The sequence below is a fragment of the Ranitomeya imitator genome, chromosome 1 (assembly GCF_032444005.1).
Source record: "Ranitomeya imitator isolate aRanImi1 chromosome 1, aRanImi1.pri, whole genome shotgun sequence".
NCBI lineage: Eukaryota > Metazoa > Chordata > Amphibia > Anura > Dendrobatidae > Ranitomeya > Ranitomeya imitator.
In genome coordinates this window covers 713,713,360-713,739,891 of record NC_091282.1, presented here as the reverse complement: position 1 = coordinate 713,739,891, position 26,532 = coordinate 713,713,360, and the positions used below count along the sequence as shown (strand labels likewise).

At 44.2% G+C, this 26,532-nt stretch overlaps 1 protein-coding gene across 1 annotated transcript in view; it reads right to left on the bottom strand.

Annotated features, from left to right (window-relative positions):
- Positions 1-23,848, bottom strand: part of SUSD6 (sushi domain containing 6) — a 54,082-nt gene extending 30,234 nt beyond the window's left edge. Inside the window, exons 1-2 of the mRNA XM_069732373.1 lie at positions 23,711-23,848; positions 10,933-11,090 (exon numbers count right to left, since the gene is read on the bottom strand). Of these exons, the coding sequence (XP_069588474.1) occupies positions 10,933-11,038 (106 nt within the window). The 5' untranslated portion in view covers positions 11,039-11,090; positions 23,711-23,848. The remainder of the gene's footprint in view (positions 1-10,932; positions 11,091-23,710) is intronic.
- Positions 23,849-26,532: the final 2,684 nt, after the last annotated feature.

The following is a 26,532-nucleotide window of genomic DNA, read 5'->3' as shown; positions in this document are numbered from 1 at the left end:
ACTCCTATCTGTAGGATGCTAAAATCATGATGGCAAATCTTGCATTAATATCTCCTGCTTAGGACCTCCAGGGGATCAGGTATCCTGAAGGTTGGGGGATCTCTACATTTTTTGGGACTGGAGCTGCATCCCATTGACAAGTGTCATCTAGGGGGAGGTATGTGGTAGTGACTTATCTAATAAAAGCACATTCTGAATTACAGGTCCTTCTCAAAAAATTAGCATATAGTGTTAAATTTCATTATTTACCATAATGTAATGATTACAATTAAACTTTCATATATTATAGATTCATTATCCACCAACTGAAATTTGTCAGGTCTTTTATTGTTTTAATACTGATGATTTTGGCATACAACTCCTGATAACCCAAAAAACCTGTCTCAATAAATTAGCATATCAAGAAAAGGTTCTCTAAACGACCTATTACCCTAATCTTCTGAATCAACTAATTAACTCTAAACACATGCAAAAGATACCTGAGGCTTTTATAAACTCCCTGCCTGGTTCATTACTCAAAACCCCCATCATGGGTAAGACTAGCGACCTGACAGATGTCAAGAAGGCCATCATTGACACCCTCAAGCAAGAGGGTAAGACCCAGAAAGAAATTTCTCAACAAATAGGCTGTTCCCAGAGTGCTGTATCAAGGCACCTCAATGGTAAGTCTGTTGGAAGGAAACAATGTGGCAGAAAACGCTGTACAACGAGAAGAGGAGACCGGACCCTGAGGAAGATTGTGGAGAAGGACCGATTCCAGACCTTGGGGAACCTGAGGAAGCAGTGGACTGAGTCTGGTGTGGAAACATCCAGAGCCACCGTGCACAGGCGTGTGCAGGAAATGGGCTACAGGTGCCGCATTCCCCAGGTAAAGCCACTTTTGAGCTACAGAGAAGCAGCACTGGACTGTTGCTAAGTGGTCCCAAGTACTTTTTTCTGATGAAAGCAAATTTTGCATGTCATTCGGAAATCAAGGTGCCAGAGTCTGGAGGAAGACTGGGGAGAAGGAAATGCCAAAATGCCTGAAGTCCAGTGTCAAGTACCCACAGTCAGTGATGGTGTGGGGTGCCATGTCAGCTGCTGGTGTTGGTACACTGTGTTTCATCAAGGGCAGGGTCAATGCAGCTAGCTATCAGGAGATTTTGGAGCACTTCATGCTTCCATCGGCTGAAATGCTTTATGGAGATGAAGATTTCATTTTTCAGCACGACCTGGCACCTGCTCACAGTGCCAAAACCACTGGTAAATGGTTTACTGACCATGGTATTACTGTGCTCAATTGGCCTGCCAACTCTCCTGACCTGAACCCCATAGAGAATCTGTGGGATATTGTGAAGAGAAAGTTGAGAGACGCAAGACCCAACACTCTGGATGAGCTTAAGGCCGCTATTGAAGCATCCTGGGCCTCCATAACATCTCAGCAGTGTCACAGGCTGATTGCCTCCATGCCACGCCGCATTGAAGCAGTCATTTCTGCCAAAGGATTCCCGACCAAGTATTGAGTGCATAACTGAACATTATTATTTGTTGGTTTTTTTTGTTTGTTATTAAAAAACACTTTTATTTGATTGGATGGGTGAAATATGCTAATTTATTGAGACAGGTTTTTTGGGTTATCAGGAGTTGTATGCCAAAATCATCAGTATTAAAACAATAAAAGACCTGACAAATTTCAGTTGGTGGATAATGAATCCATAATATATGAAAGTTTAATTGTAATCATTACATTATGGGAAATAATGAAATTTAACACTATATGCTAATTTTTTGAGAAGGACCTGTATAATCATTGTTCAGTACTGGGAGATCGTGATAACTCGTTTACCCCGAAACCTGCATTGAAATGCATCTAAAATTTTCCAATCTTATTCAATATCATGTCCTTCATATGCAACCAATTCCTTGAGATTGATTTGGATACTGACTATATACCGGTACATTAATCCCTGTTGCTTCTTTTATGAACTGTTTATATCTGTATTGCTCCCTATAAATGTAATTTTATGAATTTCATATATTAAAGTTAAATGTATATAGACTATTTATGAAGAAGAGTCAATGGCCATGTACATACAGAAGGCTCATTTCTCACTGGTGTGCAGTCAACAGCACGGCCACGTGGCCCACAACGTGCAGAATGCTGCTTTTCTTACACCATACACGTTTATGGATATAGGGATGTTACCAGAGAGCGTGTGTACACACTACAGCCAAATGCTGGTCTGTAGAAGAGCAAGACAGGTTGTATAGCTGCAAGCTTGCCCTTTATCTTCACAAGAATCTGCTTTACGAGTTACTGGCTACATACTGGATGCCTGCACTTTCCCACTTCCTCCATATTTGAGGTCTGGAAAATCTTTCTGGTTCAGGTTTTAACTTCCTGGAAATTACTTTTATATCTACTACACATGCTGGCTTATGTGAATCAATTTTTTTTTTTTTTTTTAAAGTGTGTTAAGTCACATCCAAAAAAAACAAACAAAAGAAAAAACCTGCATCATACACAGAACCCTACACTTATCATGCATACTCGAAAATAAGGTCTAATTCACGTGCATGCAAAAGTATTTAGCTATGACGACAGTGATTTTCATGTCGAAATTGTTTTGGTCATAAAATTATAGTAGTGAAACTGCTATAAAGCCTTTATATATATTAAAAAAAAAAAGGCTCAGACTTGGGCAAATCAACAGAATGTGACACATGGAGATATAAAGGCTATGAACACCTTTAGGGTATGTTTCCACAGTCAGGAAACCTTCATTATTTGCTGTGGACTGGACGCGGTGTACAGCCGCAGCGTCCAAATGTTACAGCATAGTGGACCGCAGCATGTCTATTTATCTTGCGGAGACGCTCCATCTCTGCAAGATAAATAACCCAGTCTATGAATATGATGCGGTGATTCCGCATGTGTTCAATGAACACATCCAGAATCACCACGTGGTACAACACGGGGCAGCGCTTTGGGCGGAGCGGGGCATCCGCCGCGTCCAAAGCGCAGAGATTATGCCCCGTGGAAACATAACTTTACAGAGAATTTTTTAGATAACTTTAACAAGCAAATGAGAAACATATGCACCTATCTAGTCTTCATTAAAAAAAATGTTCAACCATTTCTCTGCTGCAGCATCTAAGTCTTTTATCCAGCTGCCTGCTTTTGAAAATCTGATACGAAACAGTCCGATCTCCTGTTCTTGGTTCTGACAGCTCTTCACTCTGCCCTCCCTTCTCTCAGTGACAGATGGAGCAGGGAGAGGGTTGTACACAGATCTCCAAGCAGGCAGTCATGTTACTGCAAGTATACGATTTTGTATATCTCTGGCCATATTCTGACTAGACATGTAAAGCCAAGTTCAATTAACTTGTATTGAGTGAAGCTGGACAAGTCTAGTTGGCACATGACCACATATAGGCAAATTGCATACTTGCTGTCATGCGCACACCCGTTCCCAGCAGTGGAGAATACTGACAGAATGCACTATGAGGATTCACAAGTCTGCAGTCAGAGCCCAAGACTGGACAACACCTTTAAGGATTTAAGGTACCGTCACACTTAGCGACGCTGCAGCGATACCGACAACGATCCGGATCGCTGCAGCGTCGCTGTTTGGTCGCTGGAGAGCTGTCACACAGACCGCTCTCCAGCGACCAACGATGCTGGTAACCAGGGTAAACATCGGGTAACTAAGCGCAGGGCCGCGCTTAGTAACCCGATGTTTACCCTGGTTACCATCCTAAAAGTAAAAAAAAAACAACCACTACATACTTACCTACAGCCGTCTGTCCTCCAGCGCTGTGCTCTGCTCTCCTCCTGTACTGTCTGTGTGAGCACAGCGGCCGGAAAGCAGAGCGGTGACGTCACCGCTCTGCTTTCCGGCTGACCGACGCTCACAGCCAGTACAGGAGGAGAGCAGAGCACAGCGCTGGAGGACAGACAGCTGTAGGCAAATATGTACTGTTTGTTTTTTTTTACTTTTAGGATGGTAACCAGGGTAAACATCGGGTTACTAAGCGCGGCCCTGCGCTTAGTTACCCGATGTTTACCCTGGTTACCAGTGAAGACATCGCTGAATCGGTGTCACACACGCCGATTCAGCAATGTCTACGGGGAGTCCAGCGACCAAATAAAGTTCTGGACTTTCTTCCCCGACCAGCGACAGCACAGCAGGGGCCTGATCGCTGCTGCCTGTCACACTGGACGATATTGCTAGCGAGGACGCTGCAACGTCACGGATCGCTAGCGATATCGTCTAGTGTGACGGTACCTTTATTACCTTAATAGTCAATCAATAGTAGGACAAGTGGCAAGATCAAATGGAAAGGTTTACTGCACATGTGCAATCAAAAGCTAATTTGAAGAGGTTATCTCATCATTCCAGCCTTTGTCCATTTGCTTTATTGGGGTACATTGATATCATATGGTGGTCTCTTGCTCGGGACATTTTATGATACCAAGTACAGTACCAGCTGCTACCACTATGGCACTTATTATAATGGCAGGCATTCATTTAGGAAATGTATGGCTGTCTGCAACCTCCCCTCAGCTGAACCACAGTTTTTTCAAGTATGATCTATTGAAACCAGTCAAAAGTGAGTGGGTGTAGGGAATCACAAACAAAAAGGTTTTCTGTGTGAGGCACCTCTATAGTCAGCCTTGCAGAATTACTCGGAGGATATTCAGAGGTTTTTGTACGCTTCATTCATTGCCAATGCAGGGCCACTTTTTATTAGATGATGGAGACAAGACAAGTGTGATCTCAGGGGTCAGATCCTAAAAGATTTCAAGCCAATTACATTACTTTTATCAGGAGTTCAATTATTGTCAGATGTAACATTTTGTCTATGCACATGAATGACTATTTGTGTTCATTTATGAACTATGAGATCATGGTGGCTGTGCAATCAGCCGTGAGATTATTCATATACGACAGAAATCTCCTCAACAGACCTGTTATCTTAACAGGGCTTACAGAAACATTAATAGGTCACTGAAAAAAAATATGCTCATTCAGGTGAATTGAGGTTCTCACAAGGTATAAAAGTAAATCTTGGTTTAATAATATCCAGAAGGATACAGTAACAGCTCTTGAATTGGATATCACAGCTTCACATACTTGAACTGTTGAATTTTCAAAAACTACTGTATTTTCTGGCGTATAAGACTACTTTTTAACCCTTGAAAATCTTCTCAAAAGTCGGGTATCGTCTTATATGCCAGGTGTCGTCTTATAGGGCAGATGCGGAGTAATCTGCGGTCGCAGCATATTGTGGGGGGAGCGATCCCAATGACAAGGCGAGGGGGCACCTCACCGGGAAGGTGTAAGTGAAGCAGAGGCAGAGAAGGAGATAATAGGATACAAGGGCGAGCCAGATGAGTGAAAGAGGAGTGTTTTTCTAGGCACAGCACCGCTCTCTCTCTCTTTTTTGCATACCCCTGGCATCCCAGACGCTGACAGTTTGCTTCACTCACGCCTTCCTGGTGAGGTGCTTCCTCACCTCGTCATCTGGACCACTCCCCCCACTATATACTTCGACCGCAGATTGCTCCGCACCCACCCTATAAGACGACACCCAGCATATAAGACAACCCCCGACTTTTGAGAAGATTTTATATTTTAACTGGAAAAGTTGGGGGTCGTCTTATACGCCCAGTCGTCTTATACGCCGGAAAATACGGCAGGTACACAATTTTCTAAACAAATTTGGCGAAATGTGATCAAAGCATTCTGACAAGCAGGTATTAAGGTTAGCTGTCACTGTTAGAAAAGGGCGAACCGACTGACAACACTTTGTGCCATTGGCCAGTTCAGTTGTCTCTGGCTGCGAGGCCCGCAAATCTCTTGCCTTCTGGGATCTCAGGCACAGCTTTCGAGTAGCCGGCCTGGCTCATAGTCATCTGTGCATCATACCTCAGTGATAACACCAACCCATCTGTAGCCAGAGTACATGGACATACTGCCCTTCCTTACTCACTACAATATGCAATTAATTTGTATGAGATTAATATTAAAACAGGGGGGGACAAAAAAAAAAAAACATAACTAGTTGGATTCTTATGCTAGCCCTACAACAGATACTGAAAGACCCTATATTGCATTTATGGCAAGTTACGCTGTCTCATGGGGCGGAGAACAAGCATGCACACCTGTGCTTCATTCAGGAGAGGGCTGCAGAATATCATTCTCGGGATCGCTGGGGTTCCCAGCAGCCGTACACCTTCAGCAAAAAGCAAGTTATCCTCTACCCAATGGGTAAGACATAGCCTTTTGGGGGAGGAATAAGCCTTTAAGGCCCATTTAAACAGGTCACTAATCTGGAAAAAAAAGCATACGTTGGAACGTTAATTCCCAATTATTGGCTTCTCTAAAGAGGCCACTAATCATCCAACAAACAAGCAAAATACTTATTCGTCAGGTGTATTAATTCTTAAGTGGGCTTAAAGATCATTAAATCGGCAGCACATTGTCTAACGTAAACAGGTGATGAGCTGCCGATAACCTAATGCTCTACAGGAACACAACAATCACGTGTTTATAGGACACTCGTCAGCCTGTCTAAACAGGCCATAAATTGACAGTCGAATGGCTTGCATGTAGCCGACCACCAGTCGTTTAAATTTGCTTTTGGGTATAGGAAATAATTTACTAACTCAAAATTGTCAAAAAAACAAGAAGTTTAGTTTTTGAGGTTTGATTACTTTCAAATTTGACATTGGCAAAAAAAAAAAAAAAAAAAAAAAAAAACAATCAGGTTATAAAAAAAAAATTATAATACTATAATATAATAGAAATATTTCTAATTTTATGGAAAAAAATGATGACGTTTGTGCAGCTTTACTGTGACGACTGAAGACATATTACCGGTCCCCTGTACAGCTCTATTGGGCAGAATGAACACTTTCTAATGTGGATAGTTGGATAGATTGGGAGTACTGGACTGGCAGCTGTGGTCTTTTTGTTAGGCAGAGACCACAGAAGCCTAGCACAAGGCATGACCTCACAAAAAAACAAATATGTCCTACAGAAGCTTTATTTTACAAGCAAAAAAAAATAAAAAATGAATGCACAGATTGTCTGCAAAAAGCCTGCTGACATGTGTCCAGGTACAGCTCTGCCTATACAAATAGAGATGGGTGGTGGTAAAATGGGTTATGGCTTTCATTCCCATTTATCTGCAAGTGACCCTTGCTCTCACGGCTATTGAAATGCTAATTTATTAGAATTGCGTACTAATCCTCAAATACACAAGATGCTTGTGCTCCCTGCAGGCAGATGGCTAGGGGTCTGCACTGCCTTGGGGTCACCAGTGCAAGCTAGGACCCTGGTGTATATTTCAAAGTAACACAGCTAGGAAGAATCACTGCAACATGTATGGACAGTAATACGCAACGCAAGGAAGGAAAATGACCCCGCAGGAAACAATCACACAGGAATGAGCAGAAGTCCTAATCTTTTCCATATACTCAAAGCCTAATATATTACGCAGCTACCATGTGTGATCATGTGGGTGAGGCACATGGCTATAAATGTGGCAGCAAGCACTAGATTTTGCCTGTACATACAACCATACATGCTCATAAATATTGACTATATTGCCTTTTGTCCTCCTCTCGTAGCAGCAATGTACTGCACTCAAACCCTGGTCGGTCTCATGACCCACAGACATGGTTCACTGCTGCCCACAAGTATGGGCCCGAGGAGGAAGGAATCTTGCACAGGTATATCAGAGTATGTGCCACAAATGTATAATAGATGCGAGTCCCAACAACAGGACCCACATCTATTGGCAGAGCGGAGTCGCCAATGTGTGTTGCCGTTAGTGGGCAGTTGGTCAGAATTCCCATATAAATGAATGGCAGTGATGACCACTTCTCCACTGCCCGTACCGCATACCAGGGGCTGATGTAGGGGGAGTGGCATCTATTATACACTTATCGTATATTACTTCAATATGCCATAAATCTACGATGGGACGCCACTTTAAGACACTACTTAATACAGCACATTATGTGTCACTAGTCTAATATCAAATTGGAGCAGTGAGCAAATCATATAAGAAGGAAGAAGAATACAATTATAACAACGTAACGTTGCTGTTCAAGGTCAAAACAATGACAATATTCTCCCTGATGTTGGGCTAATGAGAGACAACTGGTTTAACCTGCTGAAAGCATATCCCCAACACACCTTACAAGTGCTATAACCACACCAGTTGTACTAGTACATGTAGTGCATGATGTACCGTCAGTGCAGAGCTGGGTATGACATTCTATTCGTATCCAAACCTTCCCCCTTCTATATATTTGCTACCAATATAGAATTGTGCAGTATTTTTGGTTACTGGCTTCACCCAAGTTGACAGTGTCTGATGACTGTGACCCCTTATGAAGGCAAAATCCTTTAAGAGCGACCGCCATTTTATTATTTTTTTTCATAAATCAAACGGTACATGTGAAAATAAGAATCTTTGTAATATATCTTAATCAGAAAACTCTGCTTCTATCGCCTCCTGATCTTTCATTCACAATTCACGGGTAAAATCTGTCTTCCCCATAATAATAGAGAAAAATAAAAAAAAAAATTATATATATATGTGTGTGTGTGTGTGTGTGTGTGTGTGTGTGTGTGTGTGTGTGTGTGTGTGTGTGTGTGTGTGTGTGTGTGTGTGTGTGTGTGTGTGTGTGTGTGTATATAAACAGTTGGTGCTCCTAAAGTCCTATGGAGAACTTCAAGTGTGGTTTTAGGAGAACTTGCAGCAGAACATGTATCCGCCTCTAGCTCCACCTCCTCACCCTCCATAGAATGTTATGAGCACAAACTGTCTCAATAACGTGAACATTTGCCTTTACTGACTACAGACAAATGGAGTTAAAAAAAAATCAATTCAGGGGGCGGAAGAAAAAATAAATTCTGATAAGATATAGTACAAAGTTGCTTATCTTGATGTGGACTACTGACTTATGAAACTAAAAATTATTTCCATGATGAAGCTTTTCCTGCTTTTTAACCTTCTAGGATCATGTACTTTACAGCACACATATTTGCTATGTGAGGATTAAGAACTTCATCTAGGGATAATTATAAAAACTACAATTAATTTTACAGATAGATGAGACATTAAGATTGATTTATTACATGAAAACATGAAATCCGCTTACAACGTAAAAAGGAACACATCAGTATTTTGCAAGCCCACACCAGGAGTGTCTCCAAAACACAGCACAAGTGTCAATCTTTCCTTTATACTTTTTCTCTGCAAGTTCCACTCCTGGTTTTGGCACAAAAAAAAACATGCAAACTACTGATGTGTAAATGGGGCTTAAAACACAACGTATCTGCAATAGCCATGTTAGAGTCAGTCTGCCCGTGGTTTGGGCTGCATGAACCTGCCAGGCTCCCCTTTAAGTCAGGGAACATCCTCATTTTCCTTAAGATGTTAGATCCAACAATGACAGCTCCATATATGCAATCGGGACACACCACTGCCAAAAAGAACTACGGCAGCCAAAGCCGCACCAACAATGAGGCTACCGCATTGTGTGAGCTAACCGCTTCCTCATAACATACATATTGAGATTTTATAGACCAGCTTTAACTATTCCAGAACTAGTCGAGCCATTTAATTGCTCCTAAGCCCATAGGCGACTTATCAGATCATCTTGTACATGCCCTGGTTATAGATGGTTTGTTTGAAAGATTTGGGGGGTGGGAGCACAACAGAACTCTGTCTGACAATATGCTAATCAATGGAAGCGATTTTCCACTAAAGCAAGAATAAAGTGATGCCGAACATGAGCATTATAGATCTGACTGCTAAACTGTGCACAGATCTGGAAAACCATCTCCAAAACTATGGTTAAATTCAAGTCTGTGGATGAGATAAACCATAATCTGATCATAGAATGCACACGTTGTGGTTTTGTCGTGTTTTTTTCCTGCGCAGATTTGTCATAAAGTCTGACCCACGATCAGGAACTAGCAGCGCTTTGGACGCAGTGTATTTTCGCTGGGTCCAAAACGCTGCGTTCTAATCATGCAGGTAAATCCGCAAGTGTTCACTGAACCGTGCAGATTTACTGCATCCAAATCGATTGTTGAAATTTCTGTGTCTCCGCAAGAGAAATGGACATGCTGTGGCTCGTAAACCCGCGACACATGTCAGCGTCCGCAGGTCATACGCAGATGCACATAGACGCACAATGGACGTCGGATTTCTACAAATCCCATCCACTATGCTGTAACATCTGGCAGCTGTGTTTTTGACGCTGCATAAATACGCAGACATATTTGATCGTGGGCACGTGCCCCCAGGGCTTCCTGATGCCAGCAAAGTGAATGAGATTCCTGAAGTCTCATGCACATATTGCTTATTTTTTACGTGCAGACGCGGTCAGTTCATTCAGTGTTTTTGCTGCACATTTCACCCATACTAATGAGTGGAGAAAATTCTTCAACAATAACGTGCCTATTTTACGTAGGGTTTTTCCTGCCAAGGGATGCAGAAATTTCTGCTGCAAATCCTTAACATGGGCACATAACCTTACACTGCACCATTATTATGAACAAACATTCCTAGCACAATAATCATCTAAACAGGCTGCCAATCGTCCGACGACAAAGCTAAATGCTCATTTGTGGCCTGAAACGGTCTGTTGGAAGATTGAAGCTCTCCGCAGAACGTTGTCCTGTGTAAACAGGAATTGTGCCACAGAGTACTATGGCACCCCATTGTGCACTAAATCTACTACGGATCGCTCGCTCCACAACTTTTTTTTCCTCGAGTATATAATCTGGTATGGAACCACCTGGTTCCGTGCAAGCTGGACTTCAAGTACTAGGTGAGCTGGCTTTCTCTTTACTATATGTGAATTCCTCACCCTGTGTAATGACTGGCTGTGAATGGAGTTTACAGGAGTGATGGCGTCCTTACCTGAGCTGAGGCTACATGGCAGACAGGATAGCAGCAGGACTAATATTCCACTTCTAGAGCACCACGCTTCACACCAATGGGTTTGTCCCGGGATTCTGGGCCACATTTTGCTGCCTCAGCCAATCTGTAAGCCAGAGGACAGGTCACCAGCACCTGGTCTAGAGAAAGAGAAAAGAAACGTTGTTTACTCAACAAATGCAAGTTGGAAAAAAAAAAAAGCAAAAAGAAGAAGTTCTCTGTGGCCTAATATGCATAATACATCTAAACCACCGATACTAGCTGCTGCTATTGAGAGATTACGCCAACTGTCCCAATAGGAGACATGCTCTCATATCCTGCTCTGAAAGGGGTTGGCCGCTTTTGGGGACTTTTTACTACTTAAATACCGTACATGTATTTTGGGTTAGATAATCATATCTGTAATTTGGTTTCATTACATATTTAGCAGTTTCGCTTTCCTGCATGTTAAAGGGGTTGTCCACTACTAAGACAACCCCTTCTGGATCTTAATATTTGTCGCCATTAAAATAAAAACACCTTTACTCACCTACCATACCAGCGTTATTCCTGAGGTGTGGGCACTCATTTTGCCCAAGGTTCATGAGAGATTGTTATGCCACATAAGCCCTGTGCTTAATCAGGGCTCTCATCACTGTCCCCGGGAACACAAGTGCTGACACCAATTGGAACAGTGCCGGCATGGGAGCAGAGTATATTTTCATTTGATCGCCGCCAAACATTCAGATCCTGAAGGGGTTGCCCTAGTAGTGGACAAACCACTTTAATGCAGTCTGAGCTCATAAATCAGCAGAGAGGTGCTCAGAAAAAGACAGCTAAAAACAGCAAATTTCCCAGTTTGAAGGTTAGAACGAGCTCACTGACGGATTCTCAGTTAGACGTCGGCCATGCTCTCTCGTTAGTGCAGCTCTCCTCCCACACTGATCAGCTCTCCTGTCCATACAATGGCCGCTGGTGGAGGAGCAAGTTAACACACCCGTCCATCAGCCTTTTGCAATAGAAAAGCAGTTTTCCTGCACTCCTCTCAGCTGATTTAAAGGGACACTGTCACCTGAATTTGGAGGGAACAATCTTCAGCCATGGAGGCGGGGTTTTTGGGTGTTTGATTCACCCTTTCCTTACCCGCTGGCTGCAATATTGGATTGAAGTTCATTCTCTGTCCTCCATAGGACACGCCTGTGCAAGGCAAGATTGCATTGTGCAGGCATGTACTACGGAGGACAGAGAATGAACTTCAATCCAATATTGCAGCCAGCATGCAGCCAGCGGGTAAGGAAAGGGTGAATCAAACACCCAAAAACCCCGCCTCCATGGCTGAAGATTGTTCCCTCCAAATTCAGGTGACAGTGTCCCTTTAAGACCACAGACTACATTAAAGTTGGATGTGCAGGGAAACAAAGAACCTGTAAATCCAAGCAGTGCAAAATTTGGAAATGAAACCTAATTCTCCTACACGAGACATGGGTTACCATAGACTTATAGAACCACAGGAAAACTGGTTTAACGCCCATAAAATGCAGCTTACCCCTGCAGCAAATTATAGATTTCTCAGTGTAACCAGGATATGAGTTCATGGACCTCCATTTGCAGGGAGGACCTGTAGGATTACACATCCATACAATCTGTCTTGATTAAAGAGAACCTGTCACCCCGAAAATCGCGGGTGAGGTAATCCCACCGGCATCAGGGGCTTATCTACAGCATTCTGTAATGCTGTAGAGAAGCCCCCGATGTTACCTGAAAGAGGAGAAAGAGACGTTAGATTATACTCACCCAGGGGCGGTCCCGCTGCTGGTCAGGTCGGATGGGCGTCTCCGGTCCGCTCCGGCGCCTCCCATCTTCATTACAAGACGTCCTCTTCTGATCTTCAGCCACGGCTCCGGCGCAGGCGTACTTTGCTCTGCCCTGTTGAGGGCAGACAAAGTACTGCAGTGCGCAGGCGCCGGGCCTCTCTGACCTTTCCGGTGCCTGCGCACTGCAGTACTTTGTCTGCCCTCAACAGGGCAGAGCAAAGTACGCCTGCGCCGGAGCCGTGGCTGAAGATCAGAAGAGGACGTCTTGTAATGAAGATGGGAGGCGCCGCAGCGGACCGGAGACGCCCGTTTGACGCCTCTCCATTATTAATTTGGCTTAATGTCACCTTACAATAGCAAGGTGGCATTAACCCTTCATTACCCCATATCCCACCGCTACACGGGAATGGGAAGAGAGTGGCCAAGTGCCAGAATAGGCGCATCTTCCAGATGTGCCTTTTCTGGGGTGGCTGGGGGCAGGTGTTTTTAGCCAGGGGGGGGGGGCAATAACCATGGACCCTCTCCAGGCTATTAATATCTGCCCTCAGTCACTGGCTTTACTACTCTGGCGGAGAAAATTGTGCGGGAGCCCACGCCAATTTTTTCCGCCATTTAACCCTTTAATTTACTAGCTAGAACGGCCAAATTTTGCATAGACACACTACTAACATTAGTAGTGTGGAATATGCAAAAAAATGGTGATATGAGATGGTTTACTGTATGTAAACCAGGTCTCATATGTCGGGTTTAGGAAGGAGAAAGCAAAAGCCGGTAATTGAATTACCGGCTTTCTGCTATATCGCGCTGGATGAAGTAATAATATATATACATATATGTGTCTCACTGACATACATATATATATATATATATATATATTATATATATATATATATATATATATATATATATATATATATATATATATATATATATACATATATACACACATACATATATACCTATTCTATGTGTACACATTTATTCTACTGTAAGCTGTCAGTGTGATTTTACTGTATACCGCACTGAATTGCCGGCTTTTCTCTCTAACAGCGCTGCATATTCCTCGCAAGTCACACTGCTGGTCCGTGTGTAATCCGTATTTTTGGGGCTTCCATAGACTTTCATTGACGTTTTATTTGCGCAATACGGTGACAAACGCAGAATGCTGCGATTTTCTACGGCCGTAGAAAGCCGTATAATACTGATCAGTTTAATACGGCAGATAGGAGCAGGGGCATAGAGAATAATTGTGCCGTACGTTTTGCGAGTTTTACGGACGTAGTTTCTGCGCTCTTACGTCCGTAAAACTCGCAAGTGTGACGCCGGCCTAAGGCCTCTGAAATCCATAGTTTTCACTAATAGAACATGTACTCATTAAAGTTTAAGGTGCTATTTAAGTCTGTTTCCAGCGGACCGCTTGTCTACAAACAAAAAACACCTGATTGAATTTTGATCCAAAACACTTATGAAACTCAATCTGTTTTGTTTTTACCTGAAAAATCACTAATGCCTGAATGAGGCCTAAAGGAAGTTTTTTGGTATTTGGCTTCTTATTATATAGCTAGTCGGATCCCTTGAGTACCCAAGTTTTTTTCTTAATATCTCAAAACCTGCTGTATGGCTGAAACAACCCACCCCCACAATGGAGAAATTCCTGCAATCAGTTCAGAGACCAAGTTTTAACATGCCGCCTATTATAAGACTGTCACCTGCTCTCCGCTGACAAACCGCCATAAGCTAAAAAGCAAGATACAATGCGTCTATACATTCAGGAGGGTTCCCGGAAATATCTGAATACAAGCATCGGGCAAATGGAGTGTAAATAGATAGATAGAGAGAGACACACACTCAAACAGGAGACAAAAGGGTAAGGTTTGTCTTCTTACATCAAATTGGGCTTACACACCAAAATGAGGGTAACATAAATTGCTGTAAAAATTGGAGCTTTAATTGTTCCCAAAGAAGAAAAAAACTCATAAGTCACCTGTGACAATCACACAAAAAAATCCAACATGTCACTTGCAATTTTTCCTTAATAGAGAGCAATTAAAGATGAGTTATAGTTGTGCCTTTACATCTAGATGCAAGTAGCATCATATCCTAAATCTGCTGAAATTTTCTCTTAAGTCCTTAAATGCAACTTCTTTCCATATAATTTCATCACAAGAATACTGAGCAATTACCACTAATGGCAGCTATTACAGTGAATGCCTCCCTTTTTCCCATACTTCACCTCCAAGGAAAAAAAAATGCTTATAATGAAGCCTGTGTCTCAGGATACACTGCTGCTGTCACACTTTATTCACCAATTAGTAAGGACAATGCTATAGGCTTGGCTGGATCCTGTGGCAGGCAATTTGACTTTGCTCCAGAATTGCGAGACATCAGATGAACAGCTACTGGGAACATTTCTCCGATAAATCGAATTATCGTCAGTAACACCAGATGCACATATAGGGGTTAATAGGACCAGCAGATCGTCCTTCCGCCTGCAATTCCACAGTATATACACAAACAGGAGCTTCCGGGAGCTCAGGCTCTTCCCACAAAACAGATTTCTTCATCTCCAGAAACTAGCTGGAGCTCCAAGTTCCAGAAACTTTGTTTCCTTTTAGGGAGTTGTTTTTTTTAAATATAAATAGGACAGAAAAGAAAAAAAAGATAATAAATCCAAAGCTTCAAATATCTGGGAATGAAATTCAGACAGAACTCCGGACATTTTTTTCAAGAACAAGGGGAAAAAATGAGTCACTGTCAAGCTGCATTTATACAATCAATGTCACGTCAAATGCCAAGAATTGTGACGAATGCCACAAATTGTAATCTACATCTCTCTGCGGAGGGGTGCCAAAGAACATCCCCCCGCAGTGAGTGTTCTCCTGAGAGCAAGGAGTTTATACACTTGGCCTATTCATTCGCCTGGTGCAGTAAGCACTACCAATGCCCACATGTTGTACAGTTTAGGTTTGCCAAATATTATGGTCTGCTGTCTAGTTAAACAACATCCTAAGCTTTGTACACAGGAGAGGTTAAAAGTGTTTTCAGGAAAATATCTATTTTTTTAAATAATAAAATAAATTTTGCTGCCTTCCTTGCTCCTCCAACTGGTCCCATCCTGGCACTCACACCGAAAATACCTGCCTGGCCGGTCACTGGGCACAGCAGTGACCCGCCACTCACCATTGCTTGGCTCAGTGGGCATCTCCCGTCTGTCAATATGGAAACAGAACAGCGGTGACTGGATGAGCACTGAACCACTGAGGAGTAGCAGCTTTTCTTTCATTACTGTTCACCAGCCTGGCAGGCAGCATATGGTCACTGGGGACACTTTTGTAGTTGTCATCACTATTTTTTCATCCCTCTTATAGAGGTCAGCTTCCAGCAACCTATAGGGAGCTATGACCAACCCCAGGAAAACACGTAGATGAGCCCGCATGGTTGGGATCTATGACTGGACGACACGCACTCAGTAGGTCACTACCAGTGCCTTCTTTCCAATGTTATAACTAGCCCTGACAGGCAGCTGCCATGTTTGTGACCGATGCAAACCACTCACATTCTCCTCAACATCCTTCTCTAATAAGTTGCCCATTGTTCCCTACACATTAGCCGCTTTCATTTCATTTTCACTCCAGCCAACTTCCTGCATTGTGTTCTCATGCCCCCTATCAATGTCACACACACACAAGAACTCCCTTATCCTACATGAAGCAACTTTTTCTAAAGGCTTCCTGCCGTACAACATGAAATAAGGAAGTCAAGTGTTACGTTTGGTTGTAAAAGCAATATAATCTCACCAACCCCCTGCTACAGACAGCTAATTTGAGAATGTTTCCACACCTATAGGAACAGTTCTGATATAGTTTGTCATTGCTATTAAAACAAGACATTTTCGATCTGTGTACATTTCCACTTTGAAATGCCGGACAAAGTGTTCTCAAAGAATGGACTTAAAACAGTTTGGTTTCGCTGGCACCACCCTGATCTCTGCACATAAAGTACAACATGGCTGTGGATGCTTCCTTGTTAACAGAGGAAATGATTGCACCGAAACACAGGGCAGAGCAGGGCCCATAAAACTTCAAGCAGCTTTATTGCATCTCATATAGGCTAATGATTTTACTGCAGCCAAAAGGGGTGGGAGGGCAGTAAAAAGGATGGATGTGTAACCCACCCCTATCCAAATTCCCAGGATGTGAAAATGGAGACGTGCCATCATCAGGAGGCTCTGGTATAATGTCAGGAGCTGAATCCAGAGCAATGCTTTTCTCCAGAGATCCACAGCTCCATGGGAATCAATAGGAGTCTAAGATTTGCCAGTATGGGTAACATGCAAGAGAAAATCTTAGGGGCATCTGTATCCCAAATATGAAGTATGGTGGTCAAGTTATAGTTTTACTCTTCTATGTAGATGGGTAGCTTATCCAAATGGCCGTCATATACCAACCTCCGGACCAGACCACTGCCTTTATTGACCAATTCTCCACCTGGCTCCTTCACTTTCTCTCTGCTGACATTCCCACCATCATCATGGGTGATTTCAACATCCCCATTGACACCCACCAGTCAGCAGCTTCCAAACTCCTGTCCCTTACTTCATCCTTTAGACTTACTCAGTGGTCCTCCTCGGCCACCCACACAGACAGACACACATTAGACCTTGTCTTCACCCATTTCTGCTCTCTATCTAACTTCACAACCTCCCCTATCCCTTTATCTGACCACCATCTACTCACTTTCTCATCCCCATCCTCCTCACATAACACCATGTCCAGCAACATGCGCACCCACACAGGAACCTCGCACACCTAGACACCCACACACTCTCTGACTATCCTACCACTACCATCCACATCCTCACTCCACGACACAGACAGTGCTACTGCTTTCTACAATGCCACTCTTGCATCAGCTATTGACATGGTCGCCCGACATGCAGAGTGCGACGAACCAATAGACAACCCTGGCACAATAACATCACTAAAAAGCTTCGGCAAGCATCCAGAATTGCAGAACGGCGTTGGAAGAAAACTAATTCGTAAGATGATTTTACTGCACTCAAACAAGCAACACTTGCATTCAAATCAGCTCTCACCTCTGCTAAACAGGCCTACTTCACAACCCTGGTAACTTCCCTATCCCACAATCCCAAACAGTTGTTCAACACTTTTAACTCCCTCCTCCGCCCACCACTGCCCCTTCCGAGTTTCCTAATCGTGGCCGAGGACTTTGCCACGCACTTCAAAAATAAGATCGACCAAACAAGGCAAATCTTTGTCATCAAACCACCACAACCCCTTTGTATACCAGACCAATGCCCAAACCCCATAACTTCCCTCTCCAAAAATCACTGAAGGGGACCTTGCTCATCTTCTCTCAAAAAAAAAAATCACACCTCACCACTTGTGCACTTGACCCCATCCCATCTCCTCCCCACCACACTAATCCCATCCCTAACCCATCTCTTCAACCTATCACTAACTTCTGGTACCTTCCCCACTGCTTTCAAACATGCCACAATCACACCTATCCTCAAAACGTCATCCCTAGACCCAAGCGCTATGTCCAGCTATCGCCCATATATTCTCCCATGTGCATCCAAATTCCTTGAGCAGCACGTCCATGCTGAACTTTCCTCTCACTTTGCATCTAACTCTTCGACAACCTACAATCTGGCTTCTGTCTCCACCATTCCACAGAGACTGCCCTGACCAAAATTACTAACGACTTACTTACAGCCAAAGCTAAAAGACAATTCTCTATACTCCTCCTTCTAGAACTGTCCTCTGCCTTCGACACAGTTGACCACTGCCTCCTACTACAGATCCTCTCTTCCTTTGGGGTCAAAGACCTTGCCCTATCTTGGATCTCCTCATATCTTACCAACCGAACATTTAGCGTTTCTTACTCCCATACCACCTCTTCATCTCGCCCACTCTCTGTTGGTGTCCCTCAAGGCTCTGTCCTTGGGCCGTTACACTTCTCAATCTATACGCTCGGCCGGGGACAACTCATAACGTCCTATGGCTTCCAGTACCATCTATATGCTGATGACACTCAGATCTACCTTTCTGGCCCAGATGTCACCTCTCTGCTCTCCAGAATCCCGGAGTGTCTATCAGCCATATCCTCCTTCTCCTTTCGCTTCCTCAAGCTCAATGTGGACAAATCTGAACTAATTATCTTTCCTCCATCTCGCATATCTTCCCTACCTGATCTATCAAAATAAATGAAATCACACTTTCCCCTGTCCCCAAAATCCGCTGCCTCGGAGTAATCCTGGACTCTGTCCTGTCCTTCAAACCGCACATCCAAGCTCTCGCCACCTCCCATCGCCTCCAGCGCAAAAATATTTTCAGAATCCGTCCTTTCCTCAACCCTCACTCTACCAAAATGCTTGTGCATGCTCTAATCATCTCCCGCCTCGACCACTGCAACATCCTCCTCTGTGGCCTACCTTCTAACACTCTCGCACCCCTCCAGTCCATCCTTAACTCTGCCGCCTGACTAATTCATCTCTCTCCTTGCTACAATCCTGCTTCACCTCTTTGCAAATCCCTTCACTGGCTCCTAATTTCCCAGCGTATCCAGTTTAAACTACTAACGCTGACATACAAAGCCATCTATAACCTTTCTCCTCCGTATATTTCCAAACTAATCTCTCAATATCTTTCCTCACTTAATCTCCAGTCCTCCCAAGACCTCCTCCTTTCCTCGACGCTTATTCGCTCCTCACCCAATCGCCTCCAAGCCTTCTCCCGAATATCACCCATCCTCTGGAATTCTGTGCCACCTCACGTCCAGTTATCCACCACATTTGGATCCTTCAAAAGAAACCTGAAAACCCATCTCTTCAAAGAAGCTTACAGCCTGTAACGACCACCTCAACACCATTAAGGTACCTTCACACATAACGATATTGTTAACGATATCGTTGCATTTTGTGACGTAGCAACGATATCGTTAAGGAAATCGTTCTGTGTGACAGCAACCAACGATCAGGCCCCTGCTGGGAGATCGTTGGTCGCTGAGGAAAGTCCAGAACTTTATTTCGTCGCTGGATCTCCCGCTGACATCGCTGGATCGGCGTGTGTGACGCCGATCCAGCGATGTCTTCATTGGTAACCAGGGTAAACATCGGGTAACTAAGCGCAGGGCCGTGCTTAGTAACCCGATGTTTACCCTGGTTACCATCCTAAAAGTAAAAAAAAACAAACAGTACATACTTACCTACCGCTGTCTGTCCCCGGCGCTGTGCTCTGCTCTCCTCCTGTACTGGCTGTGAGCGTCGGTCAGCCGGAAAGCAGAGCGGTGACGTCACCGCTCTGCTTTCTGGCCGCTGTGCTCACACAGACAGTACAGGAGGAGTGCAGAGCAGAGCGCCGGGGACAGACAGCGGTAGGTAAGTATGTAGTGTTTGTTTTTTTTACTTTTAGGATGGTAACCAGGGTAAACATCGGGATACTAAGCGCGGCCCTGCGCTTAGTTACCCGATGTTTACCCTGGTTACCGGCATCGTTGGTCGCTGGAGAGCGGTCTGTGTGACAGCTCTCCAGCGACCAAACAGCGACGCTGCAGCGATCCGGATCGTTGTCGGTATCGCTGCAGCGTCGCTTAATGTGAAGGGGCCTTTAGAGCTACTGCAACCCTCGTCCTACTGTCTCCTTCCCCATAATCCTGTAGAATGTAAGCCCGCAAGGGCAGGGTCCTCTCCCCTCTGTATCAGTCTGTCATTGTTAGTTTTGTTTACTGTAAGTGATATTTGAATTTTGATGTAACCCCTTCTCATGTACAATTCCATGGAATTAATGCGGCTATATAAATAAATAATAATCCCTGTTACTACTGGTAAAGCAATTTTCTAACATACTGCCATTATCAAACTTTCCATAAAGCCTCATTTATTCACATCTGTTTTTCCTCACATCAAACTTTAACATATACCACATAAACACATTATAGCTTGTAGCTGTTTTCACGCATTTTTTGTGCATCAATGATCTACAAAAATAAAGAATGATACATTCGTCTTTGGTCCAAGTCACGGATCAAAATTACCCTTTCAAGTTTATGTGTCCACAAAAACGTTGGACTGCACGGCGACGACATCTGTGTGCTGTTCGCTTTTTTTTAAATTTTGCAGTCAAGAGCAACTGATGGAAAATTGGTGGTAAAAAAACTTGAACACTGACCAAAAACAAGTCTTGTTTGTCCTTTGAGACTATCCCTTTAAAGTGAAGATCACAATGGACGGAGCAGTCACCGCCTCTTCCAGAAAAGGAGTACAAATAACTAAACTGCATGAAGGAAAGACATTACCAGCACTTCTGCTTCAGCGAACATGACTGGGAATAAAGAAATTATATGTATAAGTCATGTGCACAGGCCACAGCGTGTAAGGACTACAGCACCCAACATTACTACACGATAGCAATCATAGACATTACAGGACAAAGTACAGACCACGGCCAGGAGATATAGCAAAGAAGATCAGTAGGTGACAGCCTACCGGACCACTGCACAGGCACTGTGGCCAATAACACTACCTGCAAAGCACTACAGACTATTATGCATGGTAGTCTATTTTACACACTCATATAGCGGCATTAATCCTGTAGCACTTTACATACATTACCATCACTGTGCCCGATGGAGCTCACAATCTAAACTCCCTATCAGTATGTCTTTGGAGTGTGGGAGGAAACAGGAGTATGTATACTCAGCGCTACAGGCCGGTATCACGTCTGCCATATGTATGCTAAGAGGTACAGGCCGGTATCACGTCTGTCCTACACATGTTCAGCGCTACAAGCCGGTATCACGTCTGCCATATGTATGCTAAGCGCTACAGGCCGGTATCACGTCTGTCCTACACATGTTCAGCGCTACAAGCCGGAATCACGCCTGTCCTACGCATGTTCAGCACTACATGCCGGTATCATGCCTGTCCTACGCATGTTCAGCACTACAGGCCAGCAACATGTCTGTCCTACACATGTTCAGCACTACATGCCGGTATCACGTCTGCCATATGTATGCTAAGCGCTTCAGGCCGTTATCACACATGTCCTACGCATGTTCAGCCCTACAGGCCGGTATCACGCCTGTCCTACGCATGTTCAGCCCTACAGGCCGGTATCATGCCTGTCCTATGCATGTTCAGCACTACAGGCCAGCAACATGTCTGACCTACACATGTTCAGCACTACATGCCGGTATCACGTCTGCCATATGTATGCTAAGCCCTTCAGGCCGTTATCACGCCTGTCCTATGCATGTTCAGCCCTACAGGCCGGTATCACGCCTGTCCTACGCATGTTCAGCACTACAGGCCAGCAACATGTCTGTCCTACACATGTTCAGCACTACATGCCGGTATCACGTCTGCCATATGTATGCTAAGCCCTTCAGGCCATTATCACGCCTGTCCTACGCATGTTCAGCCCTACAGGCCGGTATCACACCTGTCCTACGCATGTTCAGGGCTACAAGCCGGAATCACGCCTGTCGTACGCATGTTCAGCACTACATGCCGGTATCACGTCTGCCATATGTATGCTAAGCGCTACAGGCTGTTATCACGCCTGTCCTACGCATGTTCAGCACTACATGCCGGTATCACGTCTGCCATATGTATGCTAAGTGCTACAGGCTGTTATCACGCCTGTCCTACGCATGTTCAGCACTACAGGCCGGTATCACATCTGCCATACGCATGTTCAGCACTACAGGACGTGTCCTACATCTGTCCTATGTATGCTCAGGACTACAGGCTCTTATGAACTGTATACTTATAGTCTATAGTGCTGCCCGCGTACACACAAACATATTTTACTAGGTTATATAGCGTCATAAATTTCACCAGTGCGATGTGTGAGGTCACACCACAGCACTGGGTTCCTGCCGACTGGCTCCTTTAGGCTAGTTTCACACTAGCGCTTTCCTGATATGCGGAGGGTTGCGGACTTCCTCCGTGAAGCCCCGCCATCGGCCGCACCTCCGCTGCTAGCTCCGCCTACTTCTGCATGAGGCCTGCGTACCTATCTTTAACATTAGGTACGCAGGTTGTGCGGCTGTATGCGGATGCCTCCGTATGCGTCGTTTTGACGATGCGGAGAAAACAATTGCTACAAGCTGCGTCCTACGCTGGTCGCCGCATCGTCAAAACGACGCATGCGGAAGCATCCGCATATAGCGGCACGACCTGCGTACCTAATGTTAAAGATAGTTACGCAGGCCGCATGCAGAAGTAGGCGGAGCTAGCAGCAGAGGTGCGGCTGAGGGTGGGGCTTCACGGAGGAAGTCCGCAGCCCTCTGCAGATCAGGAAAACACGAATGTGAAACCGGTTACAGATATCCTTGACAAAGGCAATATTGCAGAAACGTTGGATTTATTTTCTGTAATTTCCTGAAAAGTCGGCTGTGAATCACACTGCAAGTTTTCCCAAACAAAACTGAACCTGACTTATTTGAGTGCTGAAGGTTATCATTCTCCTATTACTACTTCATATTCCTTCAGAGCACCACCATTTACGTGCACTATATACACAGAGCGCATCCACACACACTATATCTAAATAGATTTCTGAACATTCAGAAAAATATATACACACACAGCACACACACTATATATATATATATATATATATATATATACACACATACATCACACACACAAACACTATATACATAATGCACACACTATATACATATATATATATACATATATATATATTACACACACTTTATATACACACAGTGCACACTATAAATATGCACATACTATATACACACACAGCACACACTACAGACACAGCATACACTATCTAATCACACACTATATACACATCACATATAATTACACACACAGCTTACAGAACACAATACACTGGACGCACTGCAGCCGCTTCCGGGTCACAGTCTTTCTCGCCTGTCCTCCGTGTATAACGCCCAGGCTCCGCACTCACCGGCTGCTCCCCGCTCCTCAGCCTCGGTGTCACAGTGTCGCCCCGTTTCGGTGTGTCAGTCCCTCCGTAGCTGTTCCTTCCGACTTGTCTTGTTCTACTTCCGGAAGTGACGTGTATGCCTGGGCGGGGCTCTCGTCTGCGCTCCTCCCCCAGGTTGGGTTATTGTGTCCCCACAGTACAGCGGCCGCCTCCTCCTCTGTGGCACAGTCACTGGGCGGGTCCTGGAGAAAGATGGGTTGACGTACAGTCACGTGCACTAAAGCCGTCACGTGATACATACGCAGCTCGGTGCGGACCGTACCATTCCTCTCCTGTCTATGCTGCATTGCTGCAGCCGGGTTCATTTTTTTCCCCAGCGCCCGGTGGTTTCTCCCTGTTACTCTGCCATTCAGATTTTTAATAAAAGTCACTTTAACCCCTTAATGACCAGGTCAATTTTAGGGTATGTGTCCACGTTCAGGATTGCATCAGGATTTGGTCAGGATTTTATGCAGGTAAAATTCTGACCAAATCTGCACCTGAGGTCACTGGCAGGTCACCTGCGCTGTCCTTGCGTTGTTTCTGCAATGTAAGGACATGCTGCGTTCTTAAAAGACGTGCCGCATGTCCGTTTTCGCGGGTCTGCCGCATGCGTCTTTTACTGCATAGTGGAGACGGGATTTCATGAAATCCCCTCCACTATGCTGTAACATCTGGACGCTACGTGTTTGACACTGCGGCTCAACGCTGCATCAAACATGCAGCGTTTCCTGAACGTGGAAATATACCCTTAGGGTATGTGTCCACGTGCAGTAAACGCTGCGTGTTTGACGCTGCATAGAGACGCAGCGTCAAACACGCAGCGTCCAGATGTTACAGCATAGTGGAGGGGATTTCATGAAATCCCGTCTCCACTATGCGTGGTAACACGCACGCGGCGGCCCTGCGACTCCGGACATGCTGCGCGTCTTTTCAGATCGCAGCATGTCCGTATATCTTGCGGCGACGCAAGATATAGCACAGGGCCCTATGCGATGGGTGCGATGATCCCGGATGTGTGCTGTGAACACATCCGGCATCATCGCGTCCCAGAAGGGGGCGGGGCTTACCGCAGAGCGGCAAAGCCGCTGCGACGATACCGCCGGCCATCCTGAAAGTGGACACATACCCTGACAGTTCTGACCACTGTCCGTCTATGAGGCAATAACTCTGGAACGCTTCAACAGATCCCACTGATTCTGACATTGTTTTCTCGTGACATATTGTACTTCATGATAGTGGCAACATTTCCTCAATATGACTTACATTTTTTGTGAACAAAAACAGAAATTTGGCGAAAATTTTGAAAAGTGCGCAATTTTCCAACTTTGAATTTTTATCCCCTTAAATCAGACAGATATGTGACACAAAATAGTTAACCCCTTTACCCCCAAGGGTGGTTTGCACGTTAATGACCGGGCCAATTTTTACAATTCTGACCACTGTCCCTTTATGAGGTTATAACTCTGGAACGCTTCAACGGATCCTAGTGATTCTGACACTGTTTTCTCGTCACATATTTTACTTCATGATAGTGGTAAAAATTCTTTGATATTACTTGCGTTTATTTGTAAAAAAAACGAAAATTTGGCGAAAATTTTGAAAATTTTGTAATTTTCCAACTTTGAATTTTTATGCAATTAAATCACAGAGATATGTCACACAAAATACTTAATAAGTAACATTTCCCACATGTCTACTTTACATCAGCACAATTTTGGAACCAAATTTTTTTTTGTTAGGGAGTTATAAGGGTTAAAAGTTGACCAGCAATTTCTCATTTTTACAACACCATTTTTTTTAGGGACCACATCTCATTTGAAGTCATTTTGAGGGGTCTATATGATAGAAAATACCCAAGTGTGACACCATTCTAAAAACTGCACCCCTCAAGGTGCACAAAACCACATTCAAGAAGTTTATTAACCCTTCAGGTGTTTCACAGGAATTTTTGGAATGTTTAAATAAAAATGAACATTTAACATTTTTTTTCACAAAAAATTTACTTCAGCTCCAATTTGTTTTATTTTACCAAGGGTAACAGGAGAAAATGGACCCCAAACATTGTTGTACAATTTGTCCTGAGTACACCGATACCCCACATGTGGGGGTAAACCACTGTTTGGGCGCATGACAGAGCTCAGAAGCGAAGGAGCGCAAATTGACTGGAAATGAGATGGGACGCCATGTTGCGTTTGGAGACCCCTGATGTGCCTAAACATTGAAACCCCCCATAAGTGACACCATTTTGGAAAGTAGACCCCCTAAGGAACTTATCTAGAGGTGTGGTGAGCACTTTGACCCACCAAGTGCTTCACAGAAGTTTATAATGCAGAACCGTAAATATAAAAAATCATTTTTTTCACAAAAAATATCTTTTCACCCCAAATTTTTTATTTTCCCAAGGGTAAGAGAAGAAATTGGACCCCAAAAGTTGTTGTACAATTTGTCCTGAGTACGCTGATACCCCATATGTGGGAGTAAACCACTGTTTGGGCGCATGGGAGAGCTCGGAAGGGAAGGAGCGCCGTTTGACTTTTCAATGCAAAATTGACAGGAATTGAGATGGGACGCCATGTTGCGTTTGGAGAGCCACTGATGTGCCTAAACATTGAAACCCCCCACAAGTGACACCATTTTGGAAAGTAGACCCCCTAAGGAACTTATCTAGATGTGTGGTGAGCACTTTGACCCACCAAGGGCTTCACTACAGTTTATAATGCAGAGCCGTAAAAATAAAACAAACATTTTGTCCCACAAAAATAAAATTTTTAGCCCCCAGTTTTGTATTTTCCCGAGGGTAA